The 21,256-nt window shown below is 54.4% G+C and overlaps 5 protein-coding genes across 5 annotated transcripts; 1 reads left to right on the forward strand and 4 right to left on the reverse strand.

Moving 5' to 3' along the window:
• Window positions 1-447: 447 nt before the first annotated feature.
• Triagg1_10324 (uncharacterized protein) lies at window positions 448-3,163 on the reverse strand (the record flags this gene model as incomplete). Its single annotated transcript, XM_062894383.1, has 2 exons — window positions 448-833; window positions 931-3,163. The coding sequence occupies 2 exons, from the start codon at window positions 3,161-3,163 to the stop codon at window positions 448-450; spliced, it is 2,619 nt and encodes an 872-aa protein (XP_062750747.1).
• Window positions 3,164-6,278: 3,115 nt separating this feature from the next.
• Window positions 6,279-7,875, reverse strand: Triagg1_10325 (uncharacterized protein; the record flags this gene model as incomplete). Its single annotated transcript, XM_062894384.1, has 2 exons — window positions 6,279-7,578; window positions 7,646-7,875. 2 exons carry the CDS (start codon window positions 7,873-7,875, stop codon window positions 6,279-6,281), a joined length of 1,530 nt encoding a protein of 509 aa, XP_062750748.1.
• Window positions 7,876-8,874: 999 nt separating this feature from the next.
• Triagg1_10326 (uncharacterized protein) lies at window positions 8,875-11,528 on the reverse strand (the record flags this gene model as incomplete). Its single annotated transcript, XM_062894385.1, has 5 exons — window positions 8,875-9,518; window positions 9,611-10,143; window positions 10,371-10,683; window positions 11,190-11,326; window positions 11,413-11,528. The coding sequence occupies 5 exons, from the start codon at window positions 11,526-11,528 to the stop codon at window positions 8,875-8,877; spliced, it is 1,743 nt and encodes a 580-aa protein (XP_062750749.1).
• Window positions 11,529-13,843: 2,315 nt separating this feature from the next.
• On the forward strand, window positions 13,844-17,262 carry Triagg1_10327 (uncharacterized protein; the record flags this gene model as incomplete). The annotated part of the gene is made up of 3 exons (XM_062894387.1): window positions 13,844-13,876; window positions 13,957-14,271; window positions 14,344-17,262. The coding sequence occupies 3 exons, from the start codon at window positions 13,844-13,846 to the stop codon at window positions 17,260-17,262; spliced, it is 3,267 nt and encodes a 1,088-aa protein (XP_062750750.1).
• A 272-nt stretch (window positions 17,263-17,534) lies between these two features.
• On the reverse strand, window positions 17,535-19,816 carry Triagg1_10328 (uncharacterized protein; the record flags this gene model as incomplete). Its single annotated transcript, XM_062894388.1, has 3 exons — window positions 17,535-17,846; window positions 17,942-19,518; window positions 19,714-19,816. 3 exons carry the CDS (start codon window positions 19,814-19,816, stop codon window positions 17,535-17,537), a joined length of 1,992 nt encoding a protein of 663 aa, XP_062750751.1.
• Between the last annotated feature and the right edge of the window lie 1,440 nt (window positions 19,817-21,256).

The raw sequence follows: 21,256 nt of genomic DNA on the forward strand, positions 1-21,256 counted from the left end.
AAGAAAAACTCATGAAGAAAAACTCATGAAGAAAAACTCATGAAGAGAGAAACAAGAGTAAATGTGAGAAACCAATAAAACCAAATCTCTCGCTCGCCATCATTCATTCATTGGCACGTAATCCTCTACCTACCACCAGCGTAGATTCGTCGAAAAAACATTTTACTTCAACGTATAAAAAGTAAAAAAAACAACAACTTTGATATAACCCGAGGAAAACGCCTTGTGTAGTAGCTTCAACCCATGAAGAGATGAGATGGAAAAAGACAAGAGAAAAAAAAGAAGAGGAAGAAAGTTGTAGGAAAAGAGAACCCAAGAAAAGGCGCCAAATAATCAACATCGTATCTCGCGGAACACGCTCATCACAACACGCACGCATAACAAGCTTGCACGCCTAAGCTGGGAAATGCTGCGATCTTGCTCCAGAATGCTTTTCGTAAAACATCATCATGCCTCTCTGTGGGATCGGTGATGATGGTGGTGGTCTGCGTCTCGTGATCTGGACTCATACTCGTCATCGTCATCGCGCTTGTGTCGGCGCCGCCTCTCTCGGTCACGATCACGGTCACGGTCACGTTCGCGATCGGCCTCACGAGGGTCGACCACATCGAGGTCGTCTCGGTGACGGCGGTGACGGTGGCTTCCACGACGTCCCCTATCGTCGTCGTACTCTCGATCGTACTCCCGGTCATATTCGCGATCGTACTCACGTCCGTACTCTCCATCATAATCTCGGTCATCATACTCTCGTTCGTGATCTCGACCGTGGGATTCACGGTCTCGGTCACGGTCGCTGTCATGATCACCACCAGACTCCTTGTTCCGTCGCCTCTCTGTTTCCACGCAGTCCACATGTTAGCCATGTACATAAGCAGTACAAGTGAACAAGGGGGGAAGGGGATGTGTATGGGAGCGTATTAGTCGTCTTACCTCTCAAAACTTGCGTGGCAGCAGCATAAGCCTGAATCTCTTCCTTGCTAAGGACTCGGAGTACAATGACAAAGTCATCACGGAGCTCATATCTCTCCTTGCCAATTTCAAGGGCCTCTGGGTTGACAATCTTGCGATTGATCTTGGTCCATCGAGCGCCCGGTGGGACTTCTTTCAACTTCTTATCCTCCTTGTGCGGTGCCACGCCCTCGCGGATGGGATTGAGTTCCTCGGGAAACTTGGCGCTTGGCTGCTTGAGAATGCCCTTGAGGGGCTTATTCTCCTCCTTCTTCTCGCGCGGCGGCGATACCACGCGGACTTGCTTTTCCTCTGGGGAGCGGAGAACCAGGTCGCGCCCACGGTTGTCTTCCCCGGCAGGTGGTGACTCGGACCGACGGTCTTCTTTGGCCGGAGGAGATGCCCGGTCTTTGCCATTGGTTTCGGGCTTCTCGCTGTCAGACGTCTTCACAGCGGCGAGCTGCTCACGGATTTGCCTTAGATCGCCAGTGTCGTTGGGATCAAAGCTGTGAGAGGGACGATGTCTGCGCGCCGTCTTCTTCTTCCCCTCGTCGGAATCAGAGGACACAACTGCTACCGAATCGCCATTCAGCTTGGCCTCAGCCGATCGCCTGTTTCGATCTCTGGCCTCAGCTTCTGACTTTGCGGCTTGGCGCTCGCGGTCCTCATCTCGCTCTTCAGACTCATCAGAAGCACGGCGTCTGCGTGGTGAACTTGGCTCTGGCATCTCATCTTTCTTGGCGTTTGATGAGAGGCCACTGGCAGCTGCAGCTGCAGTCGCAGTTGCGGCAGCAGCACCCGCGGCAGCGACCTTCTCTCGGCGGGATCGGTCACTGTCTTCTTGATCCGCGTCTCTCCTGCCATCTAGCCTCTCACGGAGGTTATCTTTATTTCGGTACCAATCTTCCCTCTCGCGGTCAGATCCCCGATCTTCTTCACCATGAGGCCGCTGTCCTTCCTTGACTGGAGCTTCTATTCTCTTACGAGAATGGTCTCTCCTGGCTGAATCATCCCTCTCATGGTCGTCTCGCTGATCATAGTAGCGGCCCCGGGGGTCCTCGATTTCATCAGGCTGGACCCGTAGACCGAACCCTCGGGCGTTGACGCTGTCGTCATAGAAGCGCCGGGGTTCATAGCCATCATCATCGTAGCCTCTGTAATAGTCATCAGGATGAGAGCCACGAGCACCTGGCTCCTGTGTGAGCGAAAGAGGTCTGGGACGCCGGATGGTACGCTGCTCTGCAGATCCTCCAACAACGTCCAGCGGCCCAGATGCGTTGGGGTTGGGGGGAGCTGGTGCAGCGGGGGGAACGTTTTCATATGCTCGGCCGATCTTGTCAAACCCACGGGTCGAAGGTGGAGGGCCACCTCGACTGTCGTAAGGCCGGTTAGCTCGGGTGGGATCGAGCGTCGTGTTGACGTTGAAGCTTCGCTGATCCGCGTTATAATTGATGTTGGGACGGGAATATGCCCGGTCAAAGCTGTCATGCCTGCGGGATCGGGCCGGAGCGGGGGCGGCCCCATGGTCTAGATCATATCGAACCAGCTCGCCGGCGTTTGTATACTGGTACCCGTCATCGCCGTAGTCAATAGCGGCGTTGCTGTGGCGAGAGTTGCTCGGGTACACAACGTGAGGCCGAGAGTTGCGATAGGCATCGGCGTCGCGACTGGCCAGCACGATCTCTCCCTGCTCCCGGGAGCGGCCAAAGTCGTCGCTGGCAGAGGAGGTGTGGTATGGCCGGGCGGTGCTCCGGGATCTGATGGACGACGCCGGCTGGGAATAGAGCCTCCCGTCGCTGGACCGGTACGTGTCTTGGAGGACGGGGCTTCCCCTGTGGGCGGCAAGGACATCGGCAGTGTGCGGACCCGTAGTGTGCGGACGGTGATCCTGCATGGTCGTGACGATGATGGGAGGCCTGGCGGACGCATCGAGGGTAGAGCGCCGGTTGCGGCTGGGCTCACGAGGGCCCGGCCTGGGAGCCCGCGGCTCTGGGTTGACGGTCGAGTACGATCTCGGAGGCACGCTTGCAGGAGGCGCAGCTGCTGTGTAGCCTCTGGGCGTGGCTGCGGAATATCTCGTGGGCGAAGCGACGTAATCCGGGTCGTTGGCATACAAGGCTCCATATCCGCCTACAGCGGGCAGAGAGATCCGGGCCGGGTTGTTGAAGGTGGCGGACCGGCCAGCCGCAGGATACCCTCGATATCGATCAGTCATGGTGCTGGGCCCGGACACAAGACGATGTGTCCCCTAGACAAGATGCGAAAGGCGGCCGACAGCAGTATAGAGAAAAGGGTGTAGGTAGAACGGAGGCAGACTGAGAGCGTCCTGCGCCAGAGCAGAAGCAGAAGCAGATGATGCCAGAGACACACGTCACAGGGCGGCTGTCAAAATCCCGTCACAGCCAACCGGGCAATGCAAAGAGCCGGGTTTGCAAAGGAATGAGGGGTCGCCGTCCACGTCGTGAGATAATAATTCTGGTGGGAGAAAATCCTTGTATATATGATCGCGGGGTTCCGTCAGCCTTAGTACCAGCACTGCATCTGTCGGCTCTACCAGGGGGTCTCCCACGGGACGGTTACGAGGATAATAAGAATTGAAGACAGGCAGGGATAAAAAAAAAAAAAAAAAAAACTTCAAAGGCCCGAGCCCCAGCCAGAGCCATGCAGCGCAGGGTCCAGAAAAAAGGAAGGGTTTGCCTTGGTGAGTGATTCGCCCGACGCAAGGGAGAGGGGACACCAGACCAGACGGTTAATGTGCGCGATGCAGGCAAAACGGTCTGGGGTTATATGACGACTTTTGTCCAGTGCCAGGGGTTGATAGTGGGCAGAGTCCCCGTAAGGTTACGGCTAGGGAGAAGCCACCAACCACTACAGGCGCTGTAAGTGCACCGATCAGCGTGCTAAATGTGCCTATTCTTAGCGGGACAAGGCCCTAGTGGCGGTCCGGTAGTTGCCAACCAGCGCCCGTTGCTGCGGCTCGAGCTGATGAGAAGCTGCTTACAGTAATGTAGTTGCTGTTGGATGGCGGTGGAACCTCTGCGGTGGCATCAGAGTTGCGGCTTCGTGATTGATGACTGACTGAACAAATGAAGCTTTGCTACGGGAATTGCCTAAGCTGAGCTACACACGATTAAGCTCTGCTGCTATCCTCGGCTCGCTGATTGTCGACGCAGCCCTACTTGGTAAGCTTCTCCCGGACGTTCGGATGTGGAGGAACACCAAGGAACACGGAGGAAGACACCAGAGAGTTCTCGGGCTGGCATCTGCTGTAGTCGACTTGCCGGCACGGTGGAAACCAGCAAAGGGGCTCAATTATCCGGACCATCATCTCCCCTTGGGCACAGACGTCCAGGTCGCGGGCCTCGCAGTTCTGGAGAAGCTGCCTTGAATCCTTGGGCGCAGAATTACGCTGGTGGGCTGGAATAGCCTCGTTTGCAAGTTTGGGACAAATACGATTATGACGTCGCGACTTGATATCGCCACCACGCCAGCGTCAGAGCTAGCTGAACTGCACGCCTCCAGTTGCCTTTTCCCCCCTCCTCTTATCGGGGCCATGTGCATAGCTCTGCCAATCTCCTCGTGCCCAAGCCAAGCACCGAGATGGTGTTTCTTTTTTCCTTCCCATGCCGGAGGAGTGGCCCCCCTGGTTAGCCATGTTCCCGCACCCGTTCGTGCGAGGAATTAGCCAGGAACGCACTGGATAAGCTAATATCCCGCATCTGATCTGGTGTCACCTCCGGATTCTTTCGAATTTACCGACCCAGAGACATGTCCGTCTGCTGAATTGGGAATCCGCAAAGAGGGCGTTTCTCCGGTATGTGGTGTGGGAGACAGACTACGTGAACCCGAGTCGAATATGGAATCAGTCGGTAGCCACGGCTTCTCTCCCTCCCCTACACCGAGTCTGCCGACTAGCAAAACCTTACTCCACCGTCATACGAAAACCAAAGTTCGCCGGCTTTCGTCTTGATGGTTACAAAACGCCGTCTGATTGATCGCTGCCCTTGGAGTCTTTTCCCAGACCACACGCCAATCCTGATGGCTAATTCTCGAGTGGATCGGCTTCAATACACATTCGTAACGTTGGGCTGCCATAATGGTCCATGCTTGTGCCCAACCTGACAAGGGCTCGAACAAACCTCGGGCCTTTTCCTACGGGAGAGCGTCAACCGTTTGGGACGATTTGCAAAGCATGTGCAGAGAGACGTGACACCCATTGCTGTCTAGCCGAGATACCAGCATGGCTCTTTACGTGGTCCCATCAAAGCGAATGACTTCTCAGCATGCAATGGCTTCTGTAGAGGGATGCTATTGGAGGCCAACATCTCACCCTAATGCCTTGCCTATATGGATATGGATTGAGTTTACGTCTACTTATACGTCAAACTATTGGCATGCGGCATCCCAGTACGGCACTTGATCTCGAGTCCTTCCCGTCTGACACGTGCATGCACTGGCATATGCCATGCATAGGCAAGAAATACATACAGATACTCTGCGGACGCCCGTATGTGGGCATATGTGGGCATGGAGGCGTGCTCGCATCCCCGTTGCACGCCTGGGCGAGGTTCGCCTCCAAACCTTGACGGCAGGGAACCAAGGGCATGCGAGCACGGAGAGTTCAGAACGCTGCGCTAGGTAAGGACAGCACCATGGCTGTACCACCCATGAGAAGATTGGCAAGGCATGGTATTCCCTGCTCTGCGGTCTCTCGATGAGGGCAAAGCAGTCTCTGGGCATTCCCAGAACCTTGGCAGCATCGACATCAAAAGCCCGCTCGACAAGTCCCGCACTTAAATAGCACTTAAATAGCACATGCTGGATCCCTGTTTCCCGTTGAAGCCCAATGCGGCCATTTCCCGCCAAGAACAAGCGCGGGTTGGGCACATATGACAAGGGGGGGGGGGGGGGGGGGGGGATGCTATCCGTACACTATTCCAGAAGCCATGAGACGCTGAGCCGTCACGGTTGCGTCCGAGCCGTATTCGGGTCAATTGCTGGTTTCTGAGCTGGACTTGTATGCCACACAGCTATTGCCCTTGAAGGTGTGTGTTGGTATATACATGTGTAAAATTGTGGCAGTCTCACCATGGCCTTCTGGAAGCGGTTCAATTACACGTGCACATCTTCATCTCGCAAGTCATACTTGCAAGGCGTGATGAGATACAGACACCGAAAGATGCTGGACTCGACAAGTTTGCAAATTGCTTCCATTTCATTCAACATACTTATAACTTGCAACCAGGAATTAGGCATACACAGTAAGTCAACATGGGAATAAGAACTAATAGATAACCATGAGCCAACTCTACTCACGACTGATGTGTGGTTCAAGCCAGTGAACCCATCGGATCCCACAATGGCAACACAATGGGCTCCTGTTTCAACACATCTCTCACCTCCTTACTGCAGAATCTCGGGTCCACAACAGCTTGATAGACAAACTCGTCCATCCAGGCATCGCTCATGACAAACCAGCCCTTGTCACCAGCTGCAGTGCCCCAGCTGTTCTGCACCCTCCATCGAACTGGTTTGCCCGTCTTCTCATCCACATGGACCGCCGTCAGAACCATGGCGTGCGTCATGAGACTCTCGCCCGTCTGGAGCCTCTGCGCCTTGGTCATGCCCTTCAAGCCGGTATTGATGCCGGCTTCGTAGTCGAATAGATCCAGATCCATGATGCCCGCCACTCTGTCGCTGAACTTGCCAACATCGCAGCCAAAGAAGATGGGCAACCCGGACTTGAGCATCTTGACACACGTTGACTTGAGAGTGTCCATTTCCACGTTGACATATGTAATGTCCCGTCCACCAACAATGTTGCCCAGTCTCGAAACGGTGAGCTTCTTGAGCGGATCGTGGCGAGGATCGTGGACCAGTGAAACCATGCTCGTAATGACATCCGAAGTGACGCGGAATTCGGAGCTGTAAATGTCCTTGGAAAACGCCTTGGGAGTCGTCTTGACCTCGCGAGCCTTGCCGTCCTTGTCAACGAACTGCCACGTAAACTCCTCGGTCGGCTTCGGAGGCTGTCCCAGCAGGAGCGTCATGATGAGTGCAATCTCCTGGATCATGTACACTTTATACGCGCTGATGACGGACGGCGGGATCGGGGTCCCGTTGACCAGGCCGCGCAGCTGCAGCGCAAACTCGCGGAGCTTGGTCTTGATGATGCTGTTGAGGATGCTCGAGTTCTGTGCGTTCCAGCTGTCCGGGTACAGGCTCTGGGGCACGAGGCCGTACTTCTCGACGAGGTTGTACACCATGTCCCACTGGCCGCCGTCCGAAACAATGTCCCCGAGCAGCCTCTGCACGACGCGGCTGTCGAGGTCGTCCTTGGCGGTCTCGACAATCTGCTCGAGGAACCAGTTGGCCTTTTCGAGCTTGTCCCAGTAGAAAAGGTAGGCCTGGGACAGCTCAAACGACGCCAGGTTGTGGCGCTTCATGAGGGCCACGCGGAACACGTTTGTCGAGGCAAAGAGCCAGCAACGCCCACTCGACCGCTGGTTGGTGATGGGATCGCCTTCAAACGGGATCTGGACGTTGAAGACGTGCTGGTTCGCAATCTTTACCGATGGCGAAACCAGAGCTTGCCGAGGATCAGACGAGCTCAAGGTGGCATGCGCCAGTCTGAAGAGGAAGCATCGCCGTCAGAATCTCAAATCATGTCGCCGCTCAAGGAAGCCCGTCGACTCACCTGTTCTTAGGATCCTTCATCACATTGTCTATCCAGAGCTCGAGTGACGAGACGGGCAGGCCCTCGGGCTCCCGCTTGATATGTTCATGATGCCCCTCCGTCTTCTCAGCATCGCCGCTGGCCTGGACTTTGAGATAGTCCTCATCTTCCACCTTGAAGCTGCGGAGGCGCTCCAGTATGAGTTTCTCGCTCTCCGACGCCGTGACCGGCTTGGACGGTTGGCCACCCATGATGACGACTCGTGGAAGCTATTATTTGGTGTTTCTCACGTATCTTCCTTCTCTTGCCGACAGTGGCAGCCTTCTCAGGCGTATGTCACAGGATATACGAGTAGTATATCTGAAGCAGCAAACTCTCGGCACACGACCAGCGAGTCGACGTAACGCTGGAGCAGCTTCTTATCTCACAGACATGGATCATCTGCATATACTTTTTTGCTTATCCGGCCTCTCCCCCTCATTCCCCTCTCTATAAGTCAAAATCGCGGGCTGTCATTTGTCGGCTATAATCCTCCAGATTGGTTCTTTTGCCACGCTATCTGCTTTTGGCGATTCCACGTCCCGTCCCCAGCTTAGGGTGCCTGCTTACAATCACTTGGCCATCAAGGTCATATTTCTCTGTTGCTGGGCAATACTACTGGTATCTGTAACGGAAATAAATGATCCATGAATGTCAAATACTGGTATAGGGTAGCTTGGGTACCAAGGTTAGGACCACTGAGCAACACAAAGCCACAATCAGGCACTGTGGGGCCGGGCAGAGAACGCTATCAGCTCTCATAAACCAGCCATTGTGTACGAGTACAGCAATACAGGTACCTACTAGGTAAGTTGTGGGGTTTCCCCATGCATCTCATGACCACTCAGCCGGTTAATGGTACTTGAATGATACATGTCAAGTTGTTTAGGTACTGTACGCGCTTGGAGGCTGTGCATTAATACGCGACAAAGGCTGAAATCACACAACACGATGGAATCACAAGACATAGTGCGGTACAAGGACATTATGCAAAATCCATCTTAATTACAGTGCGGCATATAGGTAGATCCTATCTACTGGGCACTCTGCCTCATAACCAAAATACAACCCTAACCGATCCAAAAATGACAATCCATTCCGCGCACCCTCCAAGCCCATGGGGTATATTTCACATTATTCAGACTAGAACCGAGCCTGGAATATCCATAGGATGGGTGGATAACCCTCCCTGCGAACAAAGCAGAGCTTGTTTACAAGCGAGAGCCGTGGATGACCTTCATCTCAACGGCGAGCTCACGGCCGCCGTCGTTGAGGACGAGGACACGGACGCTGCCGCGGCCAGACTCGAAAGCCTGCTGGAGACGAGACCAAAGGTTGGACTGGTCAATGACAGACAGACCCTGCTTGACATCGCCGGTCTCGGTCATGGCAGTGACGAAGCCGTCAGCCATGTCGAGGACGCGGTACTGCTTGAAGACAGGGCCGAGCATGGTCTGGACAACGACGCTGGGGGCGGGGTTGGCAATGAAGGAGGACTCCTCGTGCAGCTGCTTGGTGAAGAGGTCAACACCGAGGTAGCGGTACTGGCCAGTGGCAGACGAGGTCGAGATGCGGATGACCTGGCATGGTCGGCCCTGGAGCATCAAGAAGTCACCCAGACGGATGTGGTGGCAGGGGATGGACACAGTGTTAGGCTGCGACTCGGTGGCAGGAGCTGGGCGGCGCGAAGAGTTAGCATCGTGGCGGACAACATCGACCTCAACGTGCTCTGTAATGGTGGTGTTATTATTGTCACTGTGATGATGATGATGGTGGTGATGGTGATGGGGGAGCAGCTTGTCCACTGCCTTGGCCACGCCGTGCTTGACATCCTGGCGGATGGAGTGGTAGGAGCCTACCGGCGACACGCGTTAGCGTACGCTTGCACGCGTTTGGCAGACCAAAGAAGGAAAGCAATAACAGAAAGAAAGGTTAGTAGTAGCTTACCTTCGTCGTCGTAGTAACCCATCTTGGCTGATTGTTCGGAAGGATACGGAGTAGACTCGCGGATTTCCTCAGTGATCTTGATTTCCTCACGGAAGTTGGGACGGGCAATGGAAACACGCTCGTCGACGGTGATGTCAGAGACCTTGGTAGAGGACTTCTGGTGGTGAGGACGACGGACTTGAACTAGTTCAAGACCGGTAGTGGCTTCGGGTTGTTGAGGACGGAAACGTTCCCGATATTCGCGCTCAGCAACGTCAATGGGGTTGGAGAAGCGGCGAGATGAATCAACTTTGACCTGAGTCTCAGTGTAGTCTCGAGGAGGAGGTGGGATAGGTCTAAAAGTACTCGAGTTAGTTGGAGAGATTCCCTTTTGTGCTTGAGCTTCCTTCGTCTCTGGGCCAACACCTGTGGGCCCGGGCACCCCTGAGCCGGGATAAAATGGCATGGCTGGGAACCCTAGCTGAACTCCCACCCCGGCTGTCAGCTCCCCATAGTGAGCTCCGCCGCCCTCCCCGTGCCCATTCTCATCCCCACTCGCAATTGACGCGTTCTAGAAGCCGCGGCACAAGCTGCAAGGAGAATACGAAGGGCAATTTCAGCAGCCGCGCTGGCAGGCGGTCTTTGCGTTGCTCACTCGGGGTCCCCATGGCGCTTGCTCCCTTTCCCCCCCTTTTCCCTCCCTCGGCGGCTCACACCGCAAGGGACAGAATAAGGGTAGAGAAAATTGTAAAAAGACCAAAAGAAACAGATATCAACTTACCGGAACTCTTCCTTTACGAAGCGTTCGGACTGGCGGGAACCGGGACGGCGGTGACGTTCTTCCTCACGAGTGATACGGACCTCTTCTTCAAAGCGGTGTTCCTTGCGAGGAGGAGCTAGCTCGGTGCTTGGGGGGAAAGAAGAGAGTTGACCCTCCCGTCCGGCTGGCTTCTTTTGAGGGAGGGTTAGTTGAACCTCCTCGTGAGTGGTGATTTGAGTCTGAGGGCGTGCTGCTTCGTTGTCCTTATAAGTGGACGGGAAGATGCTAAAGGGCACGGGAACTCGGGCTTCAAAGTCCAGGTTGACGGCTTGCGCTGGCGCGAGAGAATCTTCTCATACAACCTTCCGTAAGATCACGAAAGGAAGACAAGAAGGATCCTCAAGCTTTTGTTCCTGAAACAAAAGTCGAAGAGAGAGAGAAAAGAGAGAGGGATTGGATACCTCTGAGAGTCTTTTCTTTCTTTGTTCCTTTGTTTCTGGTGGGCGATTGAGATAATTGGAGGGAAGGAATGGCGGATCAGAAGCAACGACGCTCGATGGGCTTTTGAGGTCGGGGGCTAGGCCTGCGATTGAGGGCGTGCTCGCTGTGTTGCGTTGCCAAGGAGGGTAAGCCTATCGGCCCTCCATGTTTACCTGCCACCGGGACTGGCCATGTTATTGTTTATTCTCATCACAAGCGGCCTAGTCTTGGTCGTATCCTGGCCTCTCGTCTCCGCCATCGTCTCCACATTCAGCCAACCTCATCCAACTCCCCTGCAAGCTCAGCAAGCTCAGCAGGCGTCTCGTCCACTGGTTTCCCGAGGCTGCGTCTCAGGCGTACTAGAGTCTCCAGTCGCCAGTGGACTCTTCGGACATGATGCTGCAACCCAGCGGTAAGCGGATGGGACCCCAAGGGCGACCAAGAGCTCCCCAGCCTCCTTGCTTCCCTGCTTCCCTTGCGTCCCCCTGAATCGGCCGCTGATTGACCAGTCAGGCTCGGCGATTGATGTTCATGGCTACCCTGCCACTAGTGGCAGTAATAAACCGGTAATGTAATCTAGTACCTGTAGTACCCCGTAGTAGCTGTGGTAGCTCCCCATACAGTAAGTATTGGTGTGGTCAGCTCCGGCCCATTTTTAAGCGCGACTCTGGCCATCCCTCTTTGCCTTTTGGCCATCATTTGGCGCGACTGGTTCCTGGCCTAGAGGGTTCCCCGATCCAGCCTCATCGGCTCTGGGGGCAGCAGACGGCGGGCGAGAGCGAGAGAGACGAGACAGCAAGCGAGAGAGGTTGGGGAGCAGCCCGTGCCGTGCCATTGAGTCTGGTAATACTGATAGTCCTGCCAGCAGCATGTGCCGCACTCGTATGGCGCCACCGGGAAAGAGTTTGGCTTATCAAGGGAGGGCAGGCTCCGTCCGAGCTGATGCTGCATCTTTGTCCATCGTTTATCCTCCTTCGCCAATACCGGCTGGAGGAGGTCTATCAAGCGCCCACTTTTGTGATGCACATGCAGTCTTAGCTGCAGCAGCGCAAAACAAGAGATGGCTGGGGGAGGGCGACTCTCGATCTTGTCGCGCTCTGGCTATTCGCTGGCCAGACTCGAGAGCCCGTCGTTGTTCGGGGAGCTGCACACACGGGGCTGCGATTGGCCAGCTTGGTGTGCCGCCCGTCTGAGACTATGGCTGCGGTTTGCTGCACGTACAGAATGTAAAGGGTGCTCGCTCCCTGCCACCCGTGCGTGTTGACATCGTGTAAAGCCGCCATTGGGCTGTTTGATGCTAATGCAGCAGGATAATTGCGTACTCGTTTGTACGGCAGCTGTGCTGTAGTACCCGAAATATGTGGCTGGGTGGCAACAAGCATCCAGACTTGTCGGATCGGTCCCAGAGGGGGCCCCTGCCTAGCTCCAGACTCAGGCTCAGATAGAGATGGCTGGCAACCTTGGTCGACCAGTCGCGGGCCAGGCCTCGGTCCGCTTTTCGGGCAGCTCATTTCCTTCTCAGTTGGCCATGACGTTCTGGCGGGAATACGCAGCGGTGCCTTGTGCCCAATCCATGGCAGATCTGTGCCTTTAAGCTCGCTCTGTCGGGCGCCCCTGGTTTGCCCGTACATTCGTCCTGAACATCAGCATGGATCTCGTGGGCATCGACGTCTCGTGCATACGAGGAGCTGCCAAATGCTGGGGACCTTGGCTGTCTTCCCGTCTCCCTCTCCACCTCAATTATCTGGTTGCTGGGACGACATTTGCCCAAGATGATCCTTCTGTCTCTGCTCTGGGGGGGTGACAAGGATATCGCCAGCGTTTCAACCCGTGCTGTAATCTGTACCACTTGGACAGCACCAACAAGGTGGCAGGGAGCAGGTCCGTGCTGTGCTGTGCTGCGACGCGTCGTTCTCGCGAATCGCGGGTGGACCGAGGAAGAAGCTCAGTTTCGCGTTCGATTGGAGTGGTGACATGGACGCGGCGGGGCCAATCGTGGCCGCATGTGCCTCGGTCGAATGGCTTCAGCTGCTGGTTTCCCCAGAGGTTTGCCCGGAAGAGCGTGAAGCCTTGTTGAGTGCATTGGAGCAGCTGTCACACCAACTCAAGATTAGCGGCCGCGTGGCCTAATGGCTAAGGCGCTAGATTTCGGTTTCAGAGAATCACCTTCTCTAGAGATTCCAGGTTCGACTCCTGGCGTGGTCGTCTGCTTCTATCTCTGCTTTTTTGCTGCTGTTTCTCACTTCTCACTTTTCATTTTTTTTTGCCCTGGTTGTTTGTCGACGGTTAGTTGAGTCGGCGTGTTTGCTTACGAGCGCAGCTGTAAGGAGGCGACGAGGAATTTGGCTGCAAAGGTCCTTCCCTAATAACACCAGCCTCCTCCTTTGACTGTTATGTCCGCTTTGGGCAACTTCTAGTGCCTCTCACTCGTATCAGAGTGTCTCACCTGTTGGCAGACTAATTTCTCGACTGCATGTTCGACTAAAAGCTAAACGTAAGCCGGAGATTCAGACAGATTTCTTCCAGCCAGTCTTTTGGCTCTGCTTGCCTTCAGCTCTCAGCGCTTGCATGTGCTGCAAATCAGCGTCAGCTGCCGCCACAGCAATGCACAGCAGTTGGTGTTCTGCATACCTTAGTAGGTAGCGTAGCTGTCAGTGCTAGAGCTATGCTGAGCTTGTCATTCCGTGTCTTCCACCTAGATACCATCAATGCACGCTTCGTCTAACAGCGACCTGTAGATCATACCTGTACACTCACTATTCTACATCTTAGCCATCCATAGCAATCAATCTCTTATTTCCCCAAAGGCGAGGATGTTTGCCTCAGCCTTACTTACATTGCCCATCTCGGCTCTGGTTCCTTGCCATTATGCGTTATGCCAGGCCACGTGATGCCCATGCTTATGTCGTCACAGCTGCCCCGCGGCCAAAGTGCCCCACGGAGGCCAATGTTGAAGTTTCCCATCAAGCTTCAAATATATACGCTTCAGGGCCTGCGCAAACTCAATTACCAGCATGAAGCAGAGGTTTTCGTCTCTCGATGTCAAGGTACTTTGCGATTCCGCCTCTTCCTCTCTGCATGAGCAAACCAGCGTCACCAATCGCCCGCTAATCACTGCCCTGATTAGGTCATTGCGCATGAGCTCCAAGGGAGCTTGGTGACTCTGCGACTCTCGAATGTCTACGACCTCTCCTCCAAGATCCTGCTCCTAAAATTCGCCAAACCGGATAACAAGCAGCAACTTCTCATCGACAATGGATTTCGCTGCCACTTGACCGACTTTGCCCGAACGACTGCGGCGGCACCGTCTGCCTTTGTAGCCCGGCTACGGAAATATCTCAAGACCAGGAGGTTGACGTCCGTTGCGCAAGTAGGGACCGACAGAATCCTCGAGTTCCAGTTTAGCGATGGCCAATATCGCATGTTTCTCGAATTCTTTGCCGTAAGTTAATTACTGTACCTTGGCTGCCCCGTCAGCATGTTTCTACGAGGCTAACCAATGGTGTTATTCTAGAGTGGAAATATTATTCTCACCGATGCCGACTTGAAGATATTGGCCATTTCTCGCAATGTCAGCGAGGGAGAGGGGCAGGAGCCACAAGGGGTTGGTCTCCAGTATTCCCTGGAGAATAGGCAGAACTTTGGTGGAATTCCGGCCTTGACAAAAGAAAGGATAAGGAATGCCCTTAATACTGCCGCCGACAAGGCCGAAGCGAGCACAGTGGCCGCTACTTTCTCCGGCAAGAAAGCCAAAGGCAAAGCTGGTGGCGATCTGCGAAAAGCGTTGGCAGTTTCTATAACAGAGCTGCCCCCTGCCCTGGTTGAGAATATTCTTCAGGCAAATAACTTTGATGTCTCTGCTAAGCCGGCCGATGTGGTTGATAATGAGCTGCTCCTGGACGAATTGGTCAAACACTTGTCTGAGGCTCGTGATATTGTTGAAAACATTATCGCATCTACAACTTGCAAGGGTTACATTTTTGCAAAGAAGAAGGCCACCCTCTCGAGCGGAACGGACGAGACAGACGAAACCCCTAAGCATGAGGGATTGCTCTATGAAGACTTTCATCCATTTGTCCCGCAAAAGTTCAAGAGTGACCCGTCTATTCAAGTATTAGAATTTGAAGGGTATAATCGAACGGTTGATAAATTCTTTTCATCTCTAGAGGGCCAGAAGCTGGAATCTCGTCTTGTTGGGAGAGAAGAAGCTGCCAGGAAGAAGCTTGAAGCAGCCCGGCACGAACAGTCCAAGCGAATCGAAGGTTTACAGGATGCACAGGCGATGAATTTCCGCAAAGCAGCTGCAATTGAAGCCAATGTGGAGCGTGTGCAGGAAGCCATGGATGCGGTAAATGGCCTTCTCGCCCAAGGCATGGATTGGGTTGATATTGGAAAGCTCATTGAGCGAGAGAAGAAACGGCAGAATCCAGTTGCTGAGACCATCAGCCTTCCCCTGAAACTAGCGGAAAACACTATTACACTCTTCCTCGCAGAAGAAGAGTTTGATGAAGACGAGGCGGAAGAAGATAATCCTTTCGAAACGGACGACAGTGATTCTGAAGCAGAGGCGAGTGAAGTTGCCCAAGCTAAAGATAAAAAAAGCGACAAGCTACTCACCGTCGACATCGCTCTCAACATAAGCCCCTGGAGCACCGCAAGAGATTACTACGAAGAGCGAAGGTCTGCTGCCATGAAGGAGGAAAAAACTCAACTTCAAGCGAACAAGGCCCTGAAGAGCACCGAGCAAAAAATCTCAGAAGATCTGAAGAAGGGATTAAAGCAGGAGAAGGCCCTGTTACAGCCCATTCGCAAGCAGATGTGGTTTGAGAAATTCATTTGGTTCATTTCCTCGGATGGGTACTTGGTCCTTGGAGGAAAAGACCCTCAGCAGACTGAAATCCTGTACAGAAGGTATTTGCGCAAGGGAGACATTTACTGTCACGCCGATATCCGTGGCGCTGCGCATATTGTGATTAAAAATAACCCAAATACGCCAGATGCCCCTATTCCTCCGGCAACTCTGTCACAGGCAGGTTCACTGTCGGTATGCACCTCGGATGCCTGGGATTCCAAGGCGGGCATGGGCGGATGGTGGGTGAATGCGGACCAAGTATCTAAGTCGACCCCGACGGGTGACATTCTACCTGCTGGGAGCTTCACAATTCAGGGAAAGAAGAACTATCTTCCTCCGACACAACTTTTGCTTGGTTTGGGGTTTACGTTCAAGATTAGCGAGCAAAGCAAAAGCAAGCATCTGAAACACCGGGTACACGACGAGCGCTCTTCATTGGAAACAACCGAGACTGCGACGACAGGCGAAGATGAGTTGCAAGCCGTTGAAGAAAACGATGATTCAGATGATTCGGGGGCCGAATCCGAAGAGAATCAGCCTGGTGAGGACAAACGAGCCAACCCCCTACAAGGCTCTGGCGACGAGGATGAGGCCACAGTCGACACAGCAGACAAGTTGTCAGCTGTGAGGATCAGTGACGAGCCTGAGAACGATGAAGCTGAGCCATTGACCACGGATGCATCCAAAGAGGAGCTAAGAGAGGGAGAAAAAGAGGCAGATACGATTGAAGAAGAGGATGACATCGAGGAAGACGAGGTGACACCTTCCGAACAGGCCACCGAGATCTCTGAGGCCCCTACCAAAGCTTCTGATATTGCTTCATATACAACGGGAGCCTCGGCTGCCACAAAGAAAAGAGGCCAGAAACGTGGACAAAAGGGAAAAGCGAAAAAGATGGCTCAGAAATACAAGGACCAGGACGAAGAGGACCGCGCCACAGCAGAAGCACTGATAGGAGCAACGATAGGACGACAGCGGGCCGAAGCAGAAGCTGCCGCGAAAGCCCAGCGCCAGGCCGAACTGGAAGCCCAAAAGGAGCGCCGGCGGGCCCAGCACGAGCGGAAACAGAAGGAGGTTGCGGAGCAAGAGGAGATTCGCCGCGCCATGATGAACGAGGGCCTGGACGCTGGGGAGCCAGACGAGGCAGAGAAGGCGACGAACCTGGACGCGTTGGTTGGCACGCCGCTGGCTGGAGACGAGATTCTGGAAGTCCTTCCCGTTTGCGCGCCGTGGAGCGCCCTGGTTCGATACAAGTACAAGGTCAAGATGCAGCCGGGCTCCGTGAAGAAGGGCAAGGCGATCAAGGAGGTGCTGGAGCGGCTGAAGACGGACTCTGCCAGAAAGGGAGTCATTGACGAGGCGGCGAGGGATTCGGAGAAGATGTGGCCCAGGGAGGTTGAGCTCATCAAGGGACTCAAGCCGGAGGAGATTGCCAACAGTGTGCCGGTTGGCAAGCTGAGAGTCATGATGGCCGGAGCCAGCGGAGGAAGTGGTTCTGGCGGCGGCGGCGGCGGGAAGGGTAAAAGTGGTGGGAAGAGTCAAGGAAAGGGGGGCAAAGGGGGTAAAGGATCAAAGAAGTAGACTAGAGATGGTTTAAAGAGAGCAAGTAAGCAAGCATGCACATATGTATATGTATATATCTATATATGCCTATATATAGCTATAAATAGTCGTCATATCTTGGGAAATTGGACGCAATCGTAATCGTGCCATGTCAGTCGTTTCCTAGCCTCATACCGATCCCAAACCGGTGTTGTTCGAACAATATCAAACCAAATAGAAACCATCATACTTCATACATCTCACTAACATATATCTATCTATATATCTATATGTAGTTTTTACCAATTTACTTACCTAGTGTTGTCCATTCTTCGTATCTCATTGGGCATCCGAGCAATGCACAGCTCGCGGCAAAACATCCCCCACTCGCCACTCGTGGCCTCGCGCACGGCATCCTGCAGGTCTATGCCGTAGCGCTCGCGGTAGGCCCTCTTGACGTCTTGCATGTGGAACGAGTCCCAGTGGAAGCGGACGAGGCGCGAGATGAGCAGCTCCCGGCGGAGCGAGTCCTTGCGCGAGGCGGTGATGGCGTGTTGCAGGAGGAGGGCGTCTCGGACGGGGCGGTTGATGACGCCGTTGAGGATGTGTGCGAGGAGTTCGCCCTGGATTGAAAGAAGCATTCGTTAGCATTGGAATTTCGTATGCCTTCTAGAAAGATAGTTCGCAAAGGGGGCATGGAAAGAGAATAATTACATACCACAAGGTTGTTGCTCTTCTTGAGCGCGTCGCGGGCAAAGTTGCTGCGGTATTGGTGTTCGTACTCCTTGAGCACAGCACGCAGATGGCCGTCGCTTCGCTGGACGACGATGGAGATCATCAACGTCTCTCCACCCTTTTCGGATTTGACCGCCTTGTGCAGGTCGTCGACGTCCTGGTCGATGAGCTTATAGTCGAGCGGGAGCCTGCGGCCCTCGTAGTCAAACTCCTCCATGCGGCGCTCATCCAGGACCATCAAGACGGCCTTTTTGAACTTGTCTTCCTTGAGCTCCGTCTTCATGCACTTGGTCAGGCTGTTGTCGTACTTCTTGTCGGAAAAGGAGTCCTTGATGCGGCGGACCTCTTCGTTTGTCCGCCCCATGAGCGACTCAATGAGCAGCTCGCGACGAGTCTTGTCGCCTTGGTACCAGAAGTTGGCCCAATAGGCCTCGCTCTCCCACTTGCCAAGAGCGACGGTGTAGCATGCCTTCATGAGAAGTGGATCCTCGTCCTTGAAGCGGGCGCGGATGTGCTTGGCGATGTTGACGCCCTTGCGGTCCGTGCCAGTCTTGACGATGTGCTTGTACTCGGAGCGGAGCTCCATGACTTGCTCGTGCGACAGGCTGGGGAGGATTTCAATGAAGGGCGCAACGTCGGGCTTGTGAGTGCCCTTTAGCGCGCGTGCAAGACGAGAGGAGATGTCCTCGGTATCGTGGAAGCGAGCCCGTCGATTGAGCCTGGTGCCATCGCCTTCGCCGTCAGAAATGGGCGACAGGGCATCCACGACTCTCGGGAGGTCTCCCGGGTGCTTGGACGCGAGCAGCAGAGGGGAGGGCATGGGCGAGCAGTTCTGATATGTGCCATGGTATGATTCAAGCAGCGGAGAAGCCGGTGCCGAGGCAAGCGACAGGCTCGCGCCTCGGCCGGTGTTGACCGTCAGCGTTGACATGCGACCGGTAGGCGGCTGCGGTGACCGGTCCCGGCCGCTTCGCCCGTCCCTGGACCGCGAACGCGAGCGGTCACGGCTGGCGGCATCGACAGTCAGGGTGTTGGACCGTCGGTGACCCCTGGGGTCGTCCCGATCCGAGTCCGAGTGCTTTCGCAGGTCCACCGACTGAGAGGCGCGATGGCCGCTGGGCCGGCCCGAATGTGGCGCCGGCATGCCGTAGGCCAGATTGTCCTCGTCATCGAGTAGGGTGCGGCCATACTTTTGTGGCAGATATTTCATCTTGTCGTCGTTCGGGTACGGCAGATGGCCACCAGACCCATGAGGGGATCGCAGGTCGTCATCCGGGTACACGTAGCTGGACTCGCGCGAGTCGCCGTACGAAGGCCGCGACTGCCTGGGCTCCTCGATGAAGCGGCCATCGCGAGACCTGGACCTGGCCCTAGGGTTGGTGATTGAGGACAGGGAAATGGTCGCGCCGGGATGGTCCATGGCTTGGGAAGCTGGGGCGCGGGGTGGCGTCTGGGGGAGGGGATTTGGATTTTGGGGTTTGTGAAGCCGCTGGCTTAGTGCGAAATCCACCGGAAGCTGTCGAGAACCGGCGAGAACAAGCGCAGAACTTGACCTGATCTCTGGCGAGCAGCGACAATGGCAAGCGGCGAGGATGGTGATGGAGGAGAGAAGAATAAAAAAAAAAGACAGGATGAAAAGACGCCGGAGCCTCTCAGCACGGATGGCGGTTACAGAATCCGTGGACTCAGCGCATATGCACCTAGCTGGGGGCTGCTAGTAAACTCCAGGCCACCTGCATGTGCGCTACGCCCTACCGTGGTTAGAGCGCAGAGCCGCTGCACGAGCTGCGGCAGTTCCAGCGAGCTGAGCGCGGTCAAGGCCGTGCCTATCGTTGCTGATCGCTTCCATCGCTTTCATTTGACCGCGACGGGAAGCTGAAATGACGCCGACGAGTACAGCACGCATGTAGCAGAACATTGACAGTTTTTGTTTCTTCGGTGTCGAAAGCAGACGGCTCTGGAGTGCTGCCATATAGTATCGATACGGCTCAAACATTGAGGCTCCTGCCTGCAGCAACCCAACAAATCAGCAGCTTGGAAACACAGCAGAGCAGAGCTACAGGCGCGCGCCTCGAAGAATAAACACCGATTGCACATGGTCAAACGTGTTGAAACTCGCGCCGTCATACGAGTGCTAGGCCCAGCGCGCTGTTTCCTCTCACTCACACCAGCCAGCCTTGTGGAAGATGGTGGGTGAATGGCGCCCTCTCACAGCCATCATCGTATCCGCATCTGCGTCTGTGCTCTTCTCGTACAGTACACCATTGACAGTAGAGCAATGCAGGCATCAGTCTCTCTACACCGACTAGGAAAAGGGCCAGCATGACCCGACCACTAGTGCCGGTGCCAGCGGTTTCCCCTGCAGAGCCTCAATCATGTGCTCGACATGCATTTTTGAAAATAAAGGCTCCCGTCCCGTGAGTGAGTGCAGGTAAGCTTACTTCCGCCACTGTGCGTGTTTCGATTCAAGGGACCGAGGGACAGACATCATCATGCATCGTGGATGTGCTGTTTGGCTCCATGCCATGATGGGACTCGGGCAGCGCCGAGGCTCTTGTGTGTGCAGTGCGAGTACGCAGTCCACACCGCGTCCAGTCTGTCCGACCTTTCGAGCTATATCTCACGAAACACATAGATTGACTTCATCTAACAAGGGAAATAGGTAGACAATAGCCGTTCAAAGAACCAACAAGGTACATCAGATAATTTAACACATTTGATTTCTATTTCATTCATCTCATTTCCACTGCACTGGGCTCTATATCCACAGAGAACAGGCATGATATGTACGTCCTTCCCCTTGCGTCCCGAGACACGTCACATTCATTTCCACTTCCACTTCCACTTCAACCCCGACTCGACTCGACTCTCCCACTCCCGCTTCAACTTGATTTGTTGGGCGCTCTGTCGCCTCTCTGAAAGACGTACAGTGCTTCATCCTTGCCCGCAAAGCTTGGCAGGGGAATCTGTACCACCTTGGTCCACTCTGGGTGCTCTTGTTCCATAAACACGTCCATCGTCATGCCCTTAAAGCCCGTGTATCCATTTGCATTCTGTGTTCCGACAACAGCAATCGTGTCTCCTTGGAAGGCATTGACAAGACCCCTGGTAAAGCTACCTTCGGTGCCTCCTCCGACGCCTCCCCCGACAACGGGGTAGACCAGCAGCAGGACCAAATCTCTGCCGTTGTTGTTCTTTCGTAGCCAGGGTTGTAAATTAGTTACTAAAATTTTAGTATTAGTAACTAATACTAAAAAACTGAAACTTTTAGTATTAGTAACTAATACTAAAATATTTT

The sequence above is a fragment of the Trichoderma aggressivum genome (genome assembly GCF_033847375.1).
Source record: "Trichoderma aggressivum f. europaeum strain CBS 100526 chromosome Unknown scaffold_070, whole genome shotgun sequence".
Classification (NCBI taxonomy): domain Eukaryota; kingdom Fungi; phylum Ascomycota; class Sordariomycetes; order Hypocreales; family Hypocreaceae; genus Trichoderma; species Trichoderma aggressivum.